The following is a 20,000-nucleotide window of genomic DNA, read 5'->3' as shown; positions in this document are numbered from 1 at the left end:
CTGTGGCACTTTTGAGGTTGAAGCGGAATGAAATATGTAAATTATAGAGTGACTGTGGGACTGCGATGGCAGCCTTTTGAGGTTAAACGTAAGTGGACAGGTATTCTGTAAGATATCCAAATTGGAACAAGACTAGACTTCAACGGGGTTTGAACCCATGATTTTGCCATGCCAGTGTGACGCTGTAGCCAACTGAGCTGAATATCCTGTAACTGGATTGGTAGGCAGAGCTCTCAAGTCTCAGGCATTGAGCTTGAGACTCACGCAAACGAATGCAATCCTACGCTCTCACGCGGAAACTATCATTTCTCACTCATCTAAAATGTCTATTCTAAAAGGTCTTTATTCTTAGTAATTCTTGTCGGCCATTTTTGGAGCTGCCAAATGGAGTAAGATGGCTGGCCCTATAGGTCTGCACAACACGGGGTGTTCAATGGAGAGACTGGGCGAGACATTATAGGATAGTAACGTTCACACTCAGATCGAAAAAAAAAAAAAACCTTTTTGGGCAACAATTATCTACAAACAAGCAGCTACTCTAAAAATAATAACTAGACGCTTTGTGAGCGTAAAATGGGTTTCCTAAGGGCAAGTGTTTGTCCTCCTCAAAACCCCGTTTCCGTACTCATTCCCAAAGACCCTAATAAATTATCAGTCCAGAAACGAAACACTATTTATTGCTACCGCAGTGGGCGAGCCTAGAGCGAACAAACGAGGCAGTTTTCCGATCTGGAGAACCTAATTTTCTTCTAAACTCAAGGGATTGTGGTCAAAGGCGCAAGGAGTTGTGGTTATGCGCAAATGGAGAAGTTAAGAAGCGCGGTATGATATTATGTTTTTCATTTCGCTTCTCGTATCGTCTATACTATCACGCAACAAGAAAATAAATTCGAAATCGTCAAATTAAAAAGGCCAAGAACTTGGAATGTTGAAGGAAACAAATCTTTTAACTACATCTCCAATTCTCAGGTCTATGCGGTACACTGTTTCTGGGTTAATTTGTCAAAGCATTTAACGCAACTTTATAGCGGCCGGTAATCAACGAAAACATCTCGAGATCATTTTGCAATGAAAGCGCATACTTCTCACTCATGAGGTAAAGTACGTGAGTACGAACACATCTCCTAATGTACTTAAAGGCTCAAACTGCTGAGATTCATCGGGATGGACATTTTTTTTCAACCAAATAGCTTTGTATCATGGTGTCACGCAAGGTAACAGTTCGGAAATTCAAAATGCTGTATTTTCGAAACGAAAGACGTACGGAACTCGAAACTTTCAAAGGACCTTGCGATTTTGATTTTAGAATTTGATGACGTCACGGTGTCTCGAATGGGGTCCAGAAAGAGGTCCAGTTGTGGGCACGAGCCTTCCCCTCGGCAGTATTTCTACAATTTAGGTAAACTAGTTTTTAGAATAATTAAAATTAATTAAATTTGAGAAGAATGTAAAAAATTTACCTAAATGGGCAATAGATGAGCTTAAAGAAATATTGTGGGCTTCCCAAATTAACTTCATTTACACTAGAATGATCAAACAAATATTTTTCGACGTTAAAAACTGTGGCTACCTATTAATCATTTTCCAGAAGGAAACACGTCTGAAAATTCTGTCATCTTTATCATGAAAACTGCTCGCGTATCAAATTTCATACGCGGATGCAAAATTAGTCAAGCTCGAATATTACACAACACGATGAATCTCACAAAACTTTTCCAGCGAAAAATTTTTTTGAAACCCAACAACATATTGCTATTAGAGGCAAAAAAGTCTTCCTATCTCATTGCGTATCCTTTATATAAAGAATACTAATAAGGCAATAGATTGTTTTTCTTGTATGCTAATATTCACCTCTCACAATTTGAACCATTGTTTGGCGTCCAGAGGGACACGCTCTTTGTGGAGTGTGTTTTGAAGCCGTTCAAAAAACTCGCAGAACATGTATTATCGGATCTAAAAACACTCGGCTACGCCTCGCCTTTTTAAAACCCGATAAAACACGCTGCTCGTTTTTAAACATTACATAAAGTATTGTTACTCCAATTTAGCGGCCATTTATGCCGGGGGTATATAAAAGGGATTTTGTCCTTTGAAGCCGTAATACGATTACCCCGGAAGAAAGACTTCATTTAATAATCTTGACTCTGCAAATGCGTTTGAACTTTGATGCATTTTTTCTCGGTTTCTACAAACCTGTAACGCAAAATGATCAAATATCACGTTTTATGGAAGCACACACACAGCAGAGTTTGACCATGTTCCTTCTTATTCAGTTAGTGGGCAGTTCGGCTTGTTTGTTAAATTTGATTAAAGTGCTACTGTCACCGTAAAATCAATTCTTACTTTTCTTGGATTTCAAAACGGCCACTAACTTTAAGATCTGAGAGAGAGGGATCGAGGAGAGAAAATGACGTCAAAGGTTCAGAATTAATTTTTGGGCTTTCAGACGTATATAATACATATATAATAAGCTGCATTTTAAGCCGAGAGTAAATGACGTCAATTTCCCCCTGAATCCAAAACCCTCTGAGGTCCATCGGTCAGTTGCCACGTGAGTAATGGCGGAGCACGAATACAAAGTAAACAACCTTTGGATAAAATTCAAAGCTCAACATTTTGCCATTCAGGTGTTAAGCAAACACACTTTCAAAATCTGAAGAAAAAAAAGGAAGTACGTTTTTGATCATTGTGGCACTTTAAAGCTGGAACATTTCTGAATAGGTTCAAACAGTTCCAAGAGATTTTCGTTTTCGTTGCCGTCTTAGATCTTAAATCTTACAGGTCTCTGCAAAGAAAGATAACGCGGCTGTCTTACCCACTACTCGGCACTCGCTGAAGTAGATTTAGAAACAGTGCATAGTCACGTGGCGCTTGCGTGTAAGGCACGTGCTGTTCCACACCATCCATTCCTGTCAGTCGATGCACGATTGAATGGCATTAACTATGGAATTGTACTGATCATCAGGTATCTATGTTTCTGAATAAAACATGATATTAGCTGGAGTTAGCAACAGCTCAACTTCCTCAATATTGACTTCACACTTTGACGTAGGTGACGGTTTTTCCAATAACAAATAAGTGGATTTGTACATGAATTCAGAAAAGCAGCAGTCTCTGCCCAGCCTATAATGGTTGTAACTTTCTGATGTCTTGTTCTAAATTCTGGTGATAAATTGTTACAAACAAAACTGGAAAGTTTAAACAGGAAAAATTCCAACAATCAGGCAAACGGTTTTTGTCCGACTGATTGCTCTCCTGTGTGGGATGCTTTGGAAACTACGTTGATAGACCTTCACTTGGTGTCGGTACCGACGGGGGGGGGGGGGGGGGGGGGGGGGGGGGGGGGGGGTAAAAATAACATGATTCTTATGTTTGCAATGATGGAAGCCAACTTTTTTCTTTTCTCAAGGCAGCAAAACCACACAAAGCAAATGTGTCCCTCTCGATACTTTTATTTAATTCCTGCCCATTGTAGGGCAAGTTAAGAGGATGTTGACACGACCCAGATGGCGGACACATACTTCAGCACCTTTGTGATGAAAAAGTCTTCAATTGTATCTTGTATGTAGCCAGAACGGCTACAAATCGCTTCGTATGATAATGTGGATGTCAGAGTCATGTGACAAGAAAAACTCCACAGCAAATGTAGAAACGCCTATAGAGTAAGTGGAACTCTTACAAAGCATGGAACCTGAACGAAGCTGGCTTTCTCATGAGTCTAAAGGCAATATATCCCGGCTGAACTGAAAGACCAACTAATACATCAGGAGAGTCGCAAGGCACAGATATAAAAAGATTTGATGGAGTTCGAAGACGCGAGTTGCTTAAAATGGAAACCATTATCAAACAGGTTTGAAACAGGACAGCAAATGGCGAAGAAAGAAACAATATTTATGATGGCTGTTAACTAAGGTTCACCAAATAACGTGTTCCGAAACAACGATGAAAGGATGGCTTCAGGAAGATGAAAAGCACAAGATCTGCCTTCACGTGAGATATTGCTGGCCATACAGTGGCATTTATCACGCAAGAATCGACGAACGTGCAAATAGGGGCTTCGATTATAGCAACGATTATCAAACAAAGCAACCCAATGAACAAATATCTTGCTGCTCATATTCAATCACTCTTCATTACGTTTCAAAAGGCTACACAAGTTAAAAACATCCATTTTAAAGTCCTTTCTCCTCCCACTTTGAAAACTCCAACTTGGAAAAACACCTCGCATCGGTTTAATGTATTTTGGATAGAGACCGTTCCAGCTATTTAATTCCCAAAGTTTTTTCTACTGCTTAAAATAAGAATCCGTTTAAGTTAAGGTTTCTTTAAACAATTTGCAGTATAGTAAACTAACGGGAAAAAGACAAAACGTGTCAACCGAACTCGGGTTTTTTCTAAGGTTAAAAGTGAAGATAAACATTGCATAACTATAAATATAAAACAAAGAAGTAAATTGGTGTTTCGTCGACTGAGTTACCTAGACAGGTTAAATAATTCCACCATTCTTAGCTTTATTGCAGTCAAAGCGTCTGATCATCCTGTTCTCGCGTTACCAGCTGTTTAACAATGAATAAAATGAATTAGATCATGTTTGCGTTGTTCTTCCATTTAAAGACCAGGCTTAAGTCAGATATTGCTCTAGCACAACTCAAAGATCTGAGATCGGAAGATTCCAGTAACCGTCCAGCCCACGTTTGTCAGCCACCCGATCAAACAACATCTCAAACTCCGCGAAGTGAAACAACAATCCCTTGTTTATAAATTTTACATGTGACCTGTGTCATGAAGGTTATGGAGCTACTTGGCCAACGATTGGCGAAATTGACCATTTACCAAATGGCGGGGCGGATGAATTCAATGTGTTGCACCTCAGTACATTTATCTATTAGTGAGTAGACCAACATCATATTGTGTATCGTTCGTTCTTTTAGTAAGGACTAGAAAGGTCTCATTAAGCTCACATTTAGATAGTTTGATGGACCCCTTCATTGCTTTGTGTTTGGCCTTATTGGCGATTGTGGCAAAATTGTCATTAATTTTCGACATAATTGCCAAATTTGCCACAAATTGTCTCTTTTTTGCCAGTTTTTGTTGGTGAGGGCAATTCATAGACACTTATCTCCAATGATGGTGGGTTCTCACACGAATTTAACCATCTTAAACAATTTTGTTGGTTCAACAAAGTGTTGAATGAATGTTGAAGCAAATGTTGAAACTGTTTTAAACAGGCCTTAACAGTATGTACAAGTTATTCACAAGTTTTCGCCATTATTACGAGACAAATCAGAAAACACTATAACAGTTGAAAGACGGACACAGTCAAAGAAAACTCCGTGGGTGATTCACATATTTAACAGATGCAATCGTGTTTCAATTTTATTCTTCCTGAGTTTTTTTCAGGTTATGTAAGTTGCATCAAAGACGAGATTTCAACACGGCAACATGAAAAGTGGAACAAGAAGAGGGAAACAATGTCAACTCTGTCCGGACAAATTAAATAAAAAGCCTCGCTTGGTATATCCTCTAGGTAAATTTCACGAGTATTCCAACTGCATGCTTTGAGTTTAGTAAAATTGCTAGGGCCTTAGTCACGTTGCTCTTTTAGTGCAATTGCAGCGGAAAAGAGCACAACAAATATGCTCTCCAATCAATTTTAAAATGTTTTATACATAATTTAACGTCTTTTCACTCAAAGTTCCGCAACTTCCATCATTCATAATGGGAAATCTCTACCTTTTGTCTTGTTGTGGTTATTAACAGTGAAATAGCATTGAAAACACTAAGGAAAACTTCCACATGTTTTATTTGCTTTGTTTTACCCTCGGTGGGGCCTTGTTTATGAAAAGGGGAGTCCGCTGGCGCGCGGATGCCCCATGGGTAAGAAAATGAGGGGTGGAGGTACTATGTGCAAGAAAATTTGGTTTTGGTCTGCGTAATACCTTGTTATACCTTGTATGCCAATGTGACCAGTATCACGTGAACCAATATCGAAGGCTCAGATGTAGAACTAATCGAGGTCTACCCCTGACGGCCTGGGTCCGACTTCAACGGGGTTTGAACCCATGACATTGCGATTCCGGTGCGACGCTGTAGCCAACTGAGCTGAATATCCTGAAAAAAAAAAAAAACTGTATGGGACGGCAGAGCTCTAAAGTCTCACGCATTGGGTGTGTGACTCACGCAAACCGAATGCAATTTACGCTCTCACGCTGAAAAATTATTTCTCACGGATCTAAAATGTATTCTAAAAGGTCTTTATTCTTAGCAATTCTTGTCGGCCATTTTTGGAGCGCCCAAATGGAGTAAGATGGCTGGCCTTATGAGTCTGCGCACCACCCGAGGTGTTCAATGGGAGAGGATGGGCGAGCCTTATAGGCTTTAGCAACGTTTCACATCAGATCGCAAAAAAAACAATTTTAGGCAACAATTATTTACAAGCCAGAAGCTACTCTTAAAAAATAACTAGAAGCTTCGTGAGCGTTAACTGGGTCCCTAATGTCGTGTTTGTCCTCCTCATTCCCGAACACCCCAAACAAATATCAGTCCCAGCAACCGAAACGCCATTTATTGCTGCCGCAGTGGGTGAGCCTAGAGCGAACGAACGAGGGCAGTTCTCCGATCGGCGAGAAACCTACTTTTCTTCGAAACTCAAGGGATTGTGGTCAAAGGCGCAAGGAGTTGTGAGGTTTTTATGCGCAAATGAAGAAGTTAAGAACGCGGCGGTATGATACTATGTTTTCAAATTCGGATTCTCGTATCGTTTACAACTGTCACCGCAACAAGGAAAAGAAATTGACAATCGTTAAATGAAAAAGGCCAAGAAATTGGAATGTTGAAGGAAACAAATCTTTAACTACATCTTCAATTCTCAGGTCTGTTGCGGTACACTCCTTGCATCCGGCGAGAGCTACTGAAATTTAAATGACCAATGCAGGAATTCAGCGAGCGGGAAAAACCGTGCTATCCGATGTCACGCCAATTGTTTACAATTCTGATTGGTAGATATGTGGACATTCGCTCAAGTCTTCCCTATGACTCTCTTGGCTGATTAAGCCAAAGCGTTAGTTTTAGTGATTAGGCCTAAACCCTCTTTAACATTTTAGCTTTCAATTTACAGTTTGGCTAACTACACTTTGCACGAGATCGTGTGAAGAAAATAGCACTCGTTTATTGATTAAGCCTAAGCGCTCGTTTCAGTGATTCTGCAGTTTCTCCGACAATTAAACAATCTCGACCGTTGAAAAACAATCGCCTGTAGCGCTTCTTTCTGTTTCGGCTTAAGTTTAAGGTTTCCTTGTCCTCTACCCAAAAGAATCTCTTCAAGAATACTCTCGAAATCCATGTTTATTCCGCAAAGTCACCCAAAATCACAACAGAGAGTACGAACATGCGCAGTGATAGAAAAGCCCGTATTTCGTCCGTATGACCGTGGAAGATCTGGGTAACAAGATTAGGTTCGACAAGTATTTACGGATTTAGTGTGACTACGTCAAATATATATAGGTCACAACAATATATCTCGAACTGGATGTAAATAGTTTTACATGAGTCCGAACTATCATATTTGTAATCATTATCGTGAGTCCGGATATACCAGGATTTTTCCTTTTACTAAAAATTCATGCATATCTTCATCGCGCGCAGTGAACACTGATACTATCTTTATCTTTCACGGTTGAGGATATTGGTGTCGCTATGGTACTAACATAATTAGCCAATGACAAGACAGCTTACCGCTGGTACACCAGTACACCCACAACACTGAAATTGCTTTATTTTGCTGTTTCGAAAATGAATAAAAAAAGTTGTGTTTTATGTGGAAATTTCATCAGTATTATAAAATGAAAAGAACATACATGGCCGCTTTAGCTTCTCGTGTTGAAAAGTATCTCTCAGCAGTATACTTTCAGCACTGGAAGATAAAATTCATATCCCCGCGCGGCCATGTCATAAACTCTATTTAGGAGAAATATGTATACATGGCTATTGTGTCTACTGTCTCAATGGTCAGCGGAGTCAAAGTGATAAAGAAGACAAAACAAAATGGCGGCAGATGTGGATCTCAAGGCATTTTTCTTCTCTGTTAAGCTCAACTAAATCTGCACTGCGAGATTCTGAATGTTTTGTAATACTTTGAGGGCCGCTTTATTAAATGATTATGCTTACGTCATTGGATCTGTGATTCTGCAGCGAACAACAGAAGCAAGAGAAGATTAAATTCAGCTGTTGGATTTTCTGCGCGAAGTAAACACTCACTCTTTAACGAATGATATGATATAGTGAAGTAAATCATATATTGAACTGCGGCTCTGCAATCAAGTGAAGCTATGATACTCGCAGGTTCTGAACGCAATTTTAGCAGTTGCTAAAGGAAGCCTAAAATGTACTGTCACAATGGTGCGCAGTGTGGATTAAACAACGAGATTAATTTAACTGTGGCACTTTTGAGGTTGAAGCGGAATGAAATATGTAAATTATAGAGTGACTGTGGGACTGCGATGGCAGCCTTTTGAGGTTAAACGTAAGTGGACAGGTATTCTGTAAGATATCCAAATTGGAACAAGACTAGACTTCAACGGGGTTTGAACCCATGATTTTGCGATGCCAGTGTGACGCTGTAGCCAACTGAGCTGAATATCCGGTACGGGATTGGTAGGCAGAGCTCTCAAGTCTCAGGCATTGAGCTTGAGACTCACGCAAACGAATGCAATCCTACGCTCTCACGCGGAAACTATCATTTCTCACTCATCTAAAATGTCTATTCTAAAAGGGCTTTATTCTTAGTAATTCTTGTCGGCCATTTTGGAGCTGCCAAATGGAGTAAGATGGCTGGCCTTATAGGTCTGCACAACACGGGGTGTTCAATGGAGAGACTGGGCGAGACATTATAGGATAGTAACGTTTCACACTCAGATCGAAAAAAAAAAAAAACCTTTTTGGGCAACACTTATCTACAAACAAGCAGCTACTCTAAAAATAATAACTAGACGCTTTGTGAGCGAAAAATGGGTTTCCTAAGGGCAAGTGCTTGTCCTCCTCAAAACCCAGTTTCCGTACTCATTCCCAAGACCCTAATAAATTATCAGTCCAGAAACGAAACACTATTTATTGCTACCGCAGTGGGCGAGCCTAGAGCGAACAAACGAGGCAGTTTTCCGATCTGGAGAACCTAATTTTCTTCTAAACTCAAGGGATTGTGGTCAAAGGCGCAAGGAGTTGTGGTTATGCGCAAATGGAGAAGTTAAGAAGCGCGGTATGATATTATGTTTTTCATTTCGCTTCTCGTATCGTCTATACTATCACGCAACAAGAAAATAAATTCGAAATCGTCAAATTAAAAAGGCCAAGAACTTGGAATGTTGAAGGAAACAAATCTTTTAACTACATCTCCAATTCTCAGGTCTATGCGGTACACTGTTTCTGGGTTAATTTGTCAAAGCTTTAACGCAACTTTATAGCGGCCGGTAATCAACGAAAACATCTCGAGATCATTTTGCAATGAAAGCGCATACTTCTCTCTCATGAGGTAAAGTACGTGAGTACGAACACATCTCCTAATGTACTTAAAGGCTCAAACTGCTGAGATTCATCGGGATGGACATTTTTTTCAACCAAATAGCTTTGTATCATGGTGTCACGCAAGGTAACAGTTCGGAAATTCAAAATGCTGTATTTTCGAAACGAAAGACGTCACGGAACTCGAAACTTTCAAAGGACCTTGCGATTTTGCTTTTAGAATTTGATGACGTCACGGTGTCTGAATGGGGTCCAGAAAGAGGTCCAGTTGTGGGCACGAGCCTTCCCCTCGGCAGTATTTCTACAATTTAGGTAAACTAGTTTTTAGAATAATTAAAATTAATTAAATTTGAGAAGAATGTAAAAATTTACCTAAATGGGCAATAGATGAGCTTAAAGAAATATTGTGGGCTTCCCAAATTAACTTCATTTTACACTAGAATGATCAAAACAAATATTTTTCGACGTTAAAAACTGTGGCTACCTATTAATCATTTTCCAGAAGGAACACGTCTGAAAATTCTGTCATCTTTATCATGAAAACTGCTCGCGTATCAAATTTCATCCCGCGGATGCAAATTAGTCAAGCTCGAATATTACACAACCCGATGAATCTCACCAAACTTTTCCAGCGAAAAATTTTTTTGAAACCAACAACATATTTGCTATTAGAGGCAAAAAAGTCTTCCTATCTCATTGCGTATCCTTTATATAAAGAATACTAATAAGGCAATTAGATTTTCTTGTATGCTAATATTCACCTCTCACAATTTGAACCATTGTTTTGAGTCCAGAGGGACACGCTCTTTGTGGAGTGTTTGTGAAGCCGTTCAAAAAACTCGCAGAACATGTATTATCGGATCTAAAAACACTCGGCTACGCCTCGCCTTTTTTAAACCCCGATAAAACACTGCTGCTCGTTTTTTAAACATTACATAAAGTATTGTTACTCCAATTTAGCGGCCATTTATGCCGGGGGTCCTATAAAAGGGATTTTGTCCTTTGAAGCCGTAAGTACGATTACCCCGGCAAGAAAGACTTCATTTAATAATCTTGACTCTGCAAATGCGTTTTGAACTATGATGCATTTTTTTCTCGGTTTCTACAAACCTGTAACGCAAAAATGATCAAATCTCACGTTTTATGGAAGCACACAACAGCAGAGTTTGACCATGTTCCTTCTTATTCAGTTTAGTGGGCAGTTCGGGCTTGTTTGTTAAATTTGATTAAAGTGCTACTGTCACCGTAAAATCAATTCTTACTTTTCCTTGGATTTCAAAACGGCCATAACTTTAAGATCTTGAGAGAGCTGGATCGAGGAGAAAATGACGTCAAAGGTTCAGAATTAATTTTTGGGCTTTCAGACGTATATAATACATATATAATAAGCTGCATTTTTAAGCTAGAGAGTAAATGACGTCCAATTTCCCCCTGAATCCAACCCTCTGAGGTCCAATCGGTTCAGTTGCCACGTGAGTAATGGCGGAGCACGAATACAAAGTAAACAACCTTTGGATAAAATTCAAAGCTCAACATTTTGCCATTCAGGTGTTAAGCAAACACACTTTCAAAATCTGAAGAAAAAAAGGAAGTACGTTTTTGATCATTGTGGCACTTTAAGCTGGAACAATTTCTGAATAGGTTCAAACAGTTCCAAGAGATTTTCGTTTTCGTTGCCGTCTTAGATCTTACATCTTACAGGTCTCTGCAAAGAAAGATAACGCGGCTGTCTTACCAACTACTCGGCACTCGCTGAAGTAGATTTAGAAACAGTGCATAGTCACGTGGCGCTTGCGTGTAAGGCACGTGCTGTTCCACACCATCCATCCCCCCCTCCTGTCAAGTCGATGCATTGAATGGCATTAACTATGGAATTGTACTGATCATCAGGTATCTATGTTTCTTGAATAAAACATGATATTAGCTGGAGTTAGCAACAGCTCAACTTCCTCAATATTGACTTCACACTTTGACGTAGGTGACGGTTTTTCCAATAACAAATAAGTGGATTTGTACATGAATTCAGAAAAGCAGCAGTCTCTGCCCAGCTATAATGGTTGTAACTTTTGATGTCTTGTTCTAAAATCTGGTGATAAATTGTTACAACAAAACTGGAAAGTTTAACAGGAAATAAATTCCAACAATCATGCAAACGGTTTTTGTCCGACTGATTGCTCTCCTGTGTTGGATGCTTTGTGAAACTACGTTGATAGACCTCACTTGGTGTCGGTACCGACGTAAAAATAACATGATTCTTATGTTTGCAATGATGGAAGCCAGAAGGCAGCAAAACCACACAAGCAAATGTGTCCCTCTCGATATTTTATTAATTCCTGCCCATTGTAGGCAAGTTAAGAGGATGTTGAAGACCCAGATGGCGGACACATACTTCAGCACCCTTTGTGATGAAAAGTCTCATTGTATCTTGATGTAGCCGAACGGCTACAAATCGCTCGTATGAAATGGATGTCAGAGTCATGAAAGAAACTCCACAGCAAATGTAGAACGCATTAGAGTAAGTGACTCTTACAAAGCATGGAACTGAACGAAGCTGGTTTTCCATGAGTCTAAAGGCAATATATCCCGGCTGAACTGAAAGACCAACTAATACATCAGAGAGCGCAAGGCAAGATATAAAAAGATTTGATGGAGTTCGAAGACGCGAGTTGCTTAAAATGGAAACCATTATCAAAAGGTTTGAAACGACAGCAAATGGCGAAGAAACAATATTTATGATGGCTGTTACAAGGTTCACCAAATAACGTTCCGAAACAAGATGAAAGGATGGATCAGGAAGATGAAAGCAAGATCTGCCTTCACGTGAGATATTGCTGGCCATACCTTGATTTATCACGCAAGACTGACGAACGTGCAAATAGGGGCTTCGATTATAGCAACGGTTATCAAACAAAGCAACCCAATGAACAAATATCTTGCTGATCCTATCAATCACTCTTCATTACGTTTCAAAGGTAACAAGTTAAAAACATACATTTTAAAGTCCTTTTCTCCTCCCACTTTGAAAACCTCAACTTGGAAAAACACCTGCATCGGTTTAATGTATTTTTGGAGAACGTTCCCGCTATTTAATTCCAAAGTTTTTTCTACTGCTTAAAATAAGAATCCGTTTAAGTTAAGGTTTCTTAAACAATTTGCAGTAAAAACTAACGGTAAAAAGACAAAACGTGTCAACCGAACTTCGGTTTTTTCTAAGGTAAAAGTGAAGATAAACATTTGCATAACTATAAATATAAAACAAAGAAGTAAATTGGTGTTTCGTCGACTGAGTTACCTAGACAGGTTAACTAATTCCACCATCTCCCGCTTTATTGCAGTCAAAGCTTCTGATCATCCTGTTCTCGCGTTACCAGCTGTTTAACAATGAATACAATGAATTAGATCCTGTTTGCGTTGTTCTTCCATTTAAAGACCAGGCTTAAGTCGATATTGCTCGAGCACAACTCAAAGATCTGAGCCGGAAGATTCCAGTAACCGTCCAGCCCACGTTTGTCAGCCACACGATCAAACAACATCTGAAACTCCGCGAAGTGAACCAACAATCCCTTGTTTATAAATTTAAATGTGACCTGTGTCATGCAGGTTATGCTGCTACTTGGCCAACGATTGGCGAAATTGACATTTACCAAATGGCGAGCGGATGAATTCAATGTGTTGCACCTCAGTACATTTATCTATTAGTGCCGTAGACAAACATCATATTGTGTATCGTTCGTTCTTTTTATTAAGGACTAGAAAGGTCTCCTTAGCTCACATTTCGATTATTTTGATGGCCCCCTTCATTGCTTTGTGTTTTGCCTTATTGGCGATTGTGGCAAAATTGTCATTAATTTTCGCCATAATTGCCAAATTTGCCAACATTGTCTCTTTTTTGCCATTTTTATTGTTGAGTGCAATTCTAGACATATCTCCAATGATTCTAACAAGAATTTTACCATCTTAAACAATTTGTTGGTTCAACAAAGTGTTGAATGCATGTTGAAGCAAATGTTGAAACTGTTTAAACAGGCCTTAACAGTATTTACAAGTTATTCACAAGTTTTCGCAATTATTACGAGACAAATCAGAAAAACTATAACAGTTGAAGGACGGAAAGTCAAAGAAATACTCCTTGTGTGATTCACATATTTAACAGATGCAATAGTTTCAATTTTATTCTTCCTGAGTTTTTTTCAGGTTATGTAAGTTGCATAAAGACGAGATTTCAACACGGAAACATGAAAAGTGTGACAAGAAGAGGAGAAACACATATCAACTCTGTCCGGACAAAATTAAATAAAAGCCTAGCTTGGTATATCCTCTAGGTAAATTTCACGATTATTACAACTGCATGCTTTGCGTTTATTAACTTGGCTAGGGCCTTAGTCACGTTGCTCTTTTAGTGCAATTGCAGCGGAAAAGAGCACCAACAAATATGCTCTCCAATTTAATTTTAAAATGTTTTATACATAATTTAACGTCTTTTCACTCAAAGTTTCGCAACTTCCATCATCATAATGGGAAATCTCTACCTTTTTTCTTGTTGTGGTTCTTAACAGTGAAATAGCATTGAAAACACTAAGAAAACTTCCACCTGTTCTTATTTGCTTTGTTTTACCCTCGGTTGGGCCTTGTTTATGAAAAAAGCGGAGTTCCGCGCGCGCGGATCCCCATGGGTAAGAAAATGAGGTACTATGTGCAAGAAAATTTGGTTTTGGTCTGCGTAATACCTTGTATACCTTGTATGCCAATGTGACCAGTATCACGTGACCATATCGCAGGCTCAGATTTAGAACTCATCGAGGTCTACCCCTGACGGCCTGGTCCGACTTCAACGGGGTTTGAACCCATGACCTTGCGATTCCGGTGCGACGCTGTAGCCAACTGAGCTGAATATCCTGAACTGTATTGGTAGGCAGAGCTCTCAAGTCTCACGCATTGAGCGTGTGACTCACGCAAACGAATGCAATTTTACGCTCTCACGCTGAAACTATTATTTCTCACGGATCTAAAATGTCTATTCTAAAAGGTCTTTATTCTTAGCAATTCTTGTCGGCCATTTTTGGAGCTGCCAAATGGAGTAAGATGGCTGGCCTTATGAGTCTGCACAACACGAGGTGTTCAATGGAGAGACTGGGCGAGACATTATAGGATAGCAACGTTTCACACTCAGATCGCAAAAAAACTACATTTTAGGCAACAATTATTTACAAGCAAGAAGCTACTCTTAAAACAATAACTAGACGCTTCGTGAGCGTTAACTGGGTTCCCTAATGTAAGTGTTTGTCCTCCTCATTCCCGAACACCCCAACAAATTATCAGTCCAGAAACGAAACGCCATTTATTGCTGCCGCAGTGGGTGAGCCTAGAGCGAACGAACGAGGCAGTTCTCCGATCGGGAGAACCTAATTTTCTTCGAAACTCAAGGGATTGTGGTCAAAGGCGCAAGGAGTTGTGGTTATGCGCAAATGAAGAAGTTAAGAAGCGCGGTATGATACTATGTTTTTCAATTCGCTTCTCGTATCGTTTACACTGTCACGCAACAAGAAAATAAATTTGAAATCGTTAAATGAAAAAGGCCAAGAACTTGGAATGTTGAAGGAAACAAATCTTTTAACTACATCTTCAATTCTCAGGTCTGTGCGGTACACTCCTTGCATACGGCGAGAGCTACTGAAATTTAAACTGACCAATCAGAATTCAGCGAGCGGGAAAAACTGTGCTATCCGATGTCACGCCAATTGTTTACATTCTGATTGGTTAGATATGTGGACATTCGCTCAGTCTTCCCTTGTGACTCTCTTGGCTGTCGCTTCTTTGAACTCAGCGAGACAGAAATGACGCATTGTTCTGACAATCAATTTGCCAATCCTCTTTATCCAGTTTATGGATTGGGCTAGCATGAGATTAACAACCAGGATCGCTTTTGAACTTTATTCTGTAGAAGAAGAAAACGTTGCTGAGTGAACATTTTTACGACGAAATCCCTTGGTTTCTTCAGCAGTTTGATGTCCGATAACTGAGCCGCTCTAACGAGTGTTGGGTCAATCACATTTGGTCGTCTCACCTTAGGAAGTTCTTTCACCCCTTGTTTGTGTCCACCATGATCGAACTTCAGGTGAAGCGCTATGCTGCTTTATGCCAACTTCGATGGCTTGTTATGAGCTTGCCTGCTGCCGAATTCGAAAAAATTGTTATTGTATTTGGACAAGATTGGTGTTATCTGGTTGGAACTTAATAGTGAGGGGAACAATTTATTCGTTCATTTGCTGTGCCAAACAACGAACAATCCTGTTGGGTGTTCCACTTGCTTGGCGAGTCTTGCACGACCAACGTCTATCAGATCTAGAGTGGAGTTTTCTTTTCAATCGTTCTGCTAACATCTATACGTAGCATGCAGCACTTTTTTAGTGACTCGAGGATCCTGTTCTGCTGTTTCAAAAGGAGTCGTGCATTCTTGAGCAGTTTGTTCTTCAGTGCTTGTATTTTTTCGTTTGTTCCTGGTGGTGCAAAGTAACTTTGATGATTTGAAAGGACTTGAATCTGTACTTGAATTAGCGATTTATGGCCAACAAGTGAATGGTACACAAAATTAGGAGAAACTGTTGGTTGAATAGACAATACTTGTAGACATAATTATCTCCCCAGTTTAAGTACTAAGCTCAACAAGTTGTTTGGCTCCACAAGTTTCATTTTCAGGCCAGGTACCCGAATTCACCCAGGTACTGGTACACTACCATAGTGTTCTTTGGAAATTGAATAGCTCCTTGAATACTTGGTTGCTTGAGAAGAAACTTGATGTGTTTGTTCTCTACATTGGTGAATGCAGCCACTAACTGTCCATTGTGGATAAACTCCGGACCAACTCTCCTTTCAATTTATTCTTTGTTCTTTGCAGGGCATGAACAATGGTGTCCCTTGTAAAATGTTAGTTTAAAGGATTTGATAGAGTTATTTCCCATTTCATAAGGCACTGTGGTTGCCAGATTGACTTTCAAACTTATCATGGAAACGTAAATCAATACCATTGAATAGACGCTGAAAAGTCAGTCCCTTGACATGTTGATAGAAAATTAATTTAAATGCATATTGAAACATCAGTTGAGGAATTGTTTTTTAAATCCCCACTTTATGAACCTAAAATACATTGCTGCAGTTTGTTTATTGCTTGTACATTCAATGTCTTCATCGCATCAAATTATTTAATTTTTAGGTATTGTGTCAGATCTCCATAGAGACACTATCTTTATCTAAAAACTTAACTGGTTGCTTTTTGGAGCCCTTTTGTGGCATATTTAGATAGGCAGGAAATGTTCCACATTTTATGGTAAATAGTTCTGTATAGTTTTAAGGAATATTGCGGCCAAATCTAATTGAATATGAGACATTTTGTGAATTTATAGACCATTAATATTGTTTGCACTTGTTTTAAAAGACTTAGGGTTGGCACTCAAAAGTGTTCCTTCAATAATCTTATTCTTTAAAGATTGCCTTGGGAGAATTGGATTAAGGCTAGTATTTTCTTCTAGCTTCTTTCCCCAGTGCCCTCTGGGAATGGAGTTGATTTGGTTTTGCCCAATGTTGAAAGATGAAACAATGCCTAAACCAGCTGCAAGGAATACCTCATGGTGCTTTTTTACAAACACGGGCTCGAGGGTGCTCGTAAGCATCTGAGCATTGTTTCGCATGCTAAAGTGTTATTATAAATAATTTATTTCTCTAAGAGAGTCTTCTTTTCGTGTCGGTCATTCAAAAATTGTTGGAGCTGTTGGATTAAAGGGGCAGAACATTTAATGAGGCCCTCCTTGGGGAGAGGGGTCCTTGTTCCCTTTAAATATTTGCTTGTGTTTCCTTGTTCCCCAAATTACTTTCAAACGTGTTCCCAGCTTTTTTATCCCTAAAATTTAAATATTGGTTTTCTTCCCTTGTTCCCTAAAATATTTTGATATTGTTACTCTGTTCTCCAGATCAAATAAGCCATGTTCTCTTCTTCCCCCAAACCCCTGGGAGTGCCTCTTTGATGTTGATTCTCGTATTGGCCTAATAGTAATTCACTGTAGAATTGCAAGACAGAGCAAGTTCTTATTTGGGAGTGAGGGAAAAGTTTTGAATAAATTTTCAAACAATACAAGAAACAAAATTTGACTGCACCTTCTAGATCTTATCTTTTCGGAAATGAATCAGCTTGTTTGCACCTATCTGGCGACCTGCGGGAGGGCAAGCTCTAGAAGCTCTTCCTTAGTGAGCCTTCCGCTGAAAAAACTTTCCAAGTCTGGCTTTCCGTTGTTAGGGGCCGAGGTTTTTGTGCAAAATTCATCAGCGGCTTCCTTGCAGCTTATAAAGAGAGTTCCTTCGAGTAATGGTCAGTAAAAGGTTTGTAGTGCTTATACAAATTTTTGCAACTTGAAAATGTATGTTTACACGAGACACATATCAGCTTGACAATTTTTCTTTCCCGATACCCCATTTAAAATTCACGTCAACGCTATTAATAGAGGGCCAGAAAACCATTTAAAACATTTTGTGGCGTTTTTTTGTCAACAAACTTGGGTTGTCGGCGAGCAGAATTCGAAAGTAAGCTGTTGTGCTTTGGCTGTTATTTGTGCTTTTTCTAACTATTCTAAGACGAATTCAGGCTGGCATTTTCGAATCAAGTGTAAGAAGACGGCAAAACCATAATTATTGATAATGTATTTAGTTTCCTGACTTCGCGAATAAACACTTTGGTAGCGTCGTTTCGACGGGATGGATAGATCGACAAAAACCGAAATGCCCTGTTTCCGGTGAAAGGGCGAATGATTGACAGGATAGCACGGTTTTGACTGCCGCGCGCACTGCGGGCGCGGGTTCCGTATGCAAGGCTGTTTCTGGGTTAATTTGTCAAAGCGTTTAACGCAACTTTATAGCGGCCGGTATTCAACGAAAACATCTGGAGTTCACTTTGCAATGAAAGCGCTTACTTCTCACTCATGAGGTAAAGTACGTGAGTACGAACACATCTCCTAATGTACTAAAAGGCTCAAACTGCTGAGATTCATCGGGATGGACATTTTTTTCCAACCAAATAGCCTTGTATCGTGGTGTCACGCAAGGTGACAACTCGGAAATTCAAGATGCTGTATTTTCGAAACGAAAGACGTCACGGAACTCGAAACTTTCAAAAGACCTTGCGATTTTGATTTTAGAATTTGATGACGTCACGGTGTCTCGAATGGGGTCCAGAAAGAGGTCCAGTTGGGGGCACGAGCCTTCCCTTCGGCAGCATTTCTACAATTTAGGTAAACTAGTTTTTAGAATAATTAAAATTAATTAAATTTTGTCAAGAACGTAAAAATTTACCTAAATGGGCAATAGATGAGCTTAAAGAAATATTGTGGGCTTCCCAAATTAAGTTCATTTCACACTAGAATGACTAAACAAATATTTTTCTGACGTTAAAAACTGTGGCTACCTATTAATCATTTGCCAGAAGGAACACGTCTGAAAATTCTGTCATCTTTATCATGAAAACTGCTCGCGTATCAAATTTCATCCCGCGGATGCAGATTAGTTAAGCTCGAATATTACACAACACGATGAATCTCACAAAAACTTTTCCACCGAAAATTTTTTTTTGAAACCAACAACATATTTGCTCGGTAGCCTCGCAGCTCCTACAAGATCTCACCTGATTGGAGACCACCCTTGAGGTTTAACAAAATAACGAATAACAGAAACAATGGCCCTTTTGTTTTAGGCCTGGGGTAACAGAAACAATGTCCCTTTTGTTTTAGGCCTAGGGTCCACTGTTTCTGTTATTTGTTCTTTTGTTAAACCTCAAGGGTGGTCTCCAATCAGGTGAGACCTTGTAAGAGCTGCGAGGTGACCCTATTTGCTATTAGAGGCAAAAAAGTCTTCCTATTTCATTGCGTGAGTGCAAACAAGAAACATAATCCGTGTCAAAAGCGATATACGCAACTAAATAAATTTCTCACCGGAGTTCAGGATGAAACCCCTTTTTTGAAGAAGAACTTTTTCCTTGAATAATGAAGCACAAAATAGACAACAAGCTTCCTTTCAAATAATTCTTGACTGTCACATTTCCAATAATTTTTTCACTTAAAGACTGTGCAGAGCTGAGTACAGAATAAGCTTAAATATAAATAGCCGGACAACAGCACATGCTATTATATCATTCAAGGCGTTTGATTCCTTCAATGAGTATCCAACCAGACAAAGCTACCACAAAATTTGCCATTTGGTTTCAGTGTTGTACGTGACATCACCGTTAATAAAATATTAGAAACAAAGCTCACTTTGACATCCGACGGCGAAAGATGCAATTGTTATCAAAGTCCATTATTCGTCGCTTTTAAGATTTCAGATATTCATTTTTCACCGCTTGTGTTGTTTATCGAATTAACGTTCCATTCTTGAGTTCATAAGGGTATATTTTGTTTAAAGATCCAATACTACTTTACGTCACTTGAAATAGATCCTTTGCATAA

The 20,000-nt window shown here is 39.4% G+C and overlaps 1 protein-coding gene and 1 pseudogene across 4 annotated transcripts in view; both read right to left on the bottom strand.

Annotated features, from left to right (window-relative positions):
- LOC138011123 (uncharacterized) overlaps positions 1-20,000 on the bottom strand; it is a 121,460-nt gene that overhangs the window by 89,095 nt on the left and 12,365 nt on the right. The window contains exon 7 of one of the 4 annotated variants that reach the window (XM_068858105.1): positions 12,800-12,887. The exons of the other annotated variants lie outside the window; for them this stretch is intronic. Within the exon in view, the coding sequence (XP_068714206.1) occupies positions 12,881-12,887 (7 nt within the window). The 3' untranslated portion in view covers positions 12,800-12,880. Of the gene's footprint in view, positions 1-12,799; positions 12,888-20,000 lie in introns of those variants that run through there. 4 annotated transcript variants of the gene reach the window in all.
- Positions 11,447-12,355, bottom strand: LOC138011126 (adenosine receptor A2b-like; annotated as a pseudogene).

This window comes from Montipora foliosa, chromosome 7 (genome assembly GCF_036669935.1).
Source record: "Montipora foliosa isolate CH-2021 chromosome 7, ASM3666993v2, whole genome shotgun sequence".
NCBI classification, from domain to species: Eukaryota; Metazoa; Cnidaria; class Anthozoa; order Scleractinia; family Acroporidae; genus Montipora; species Montipora foliosa.
The sequence above is the reverse complement of the archived record's forward strand: the minus strand, read 5'-3'. Positions and strand labels throughout refer to the sequence as shown.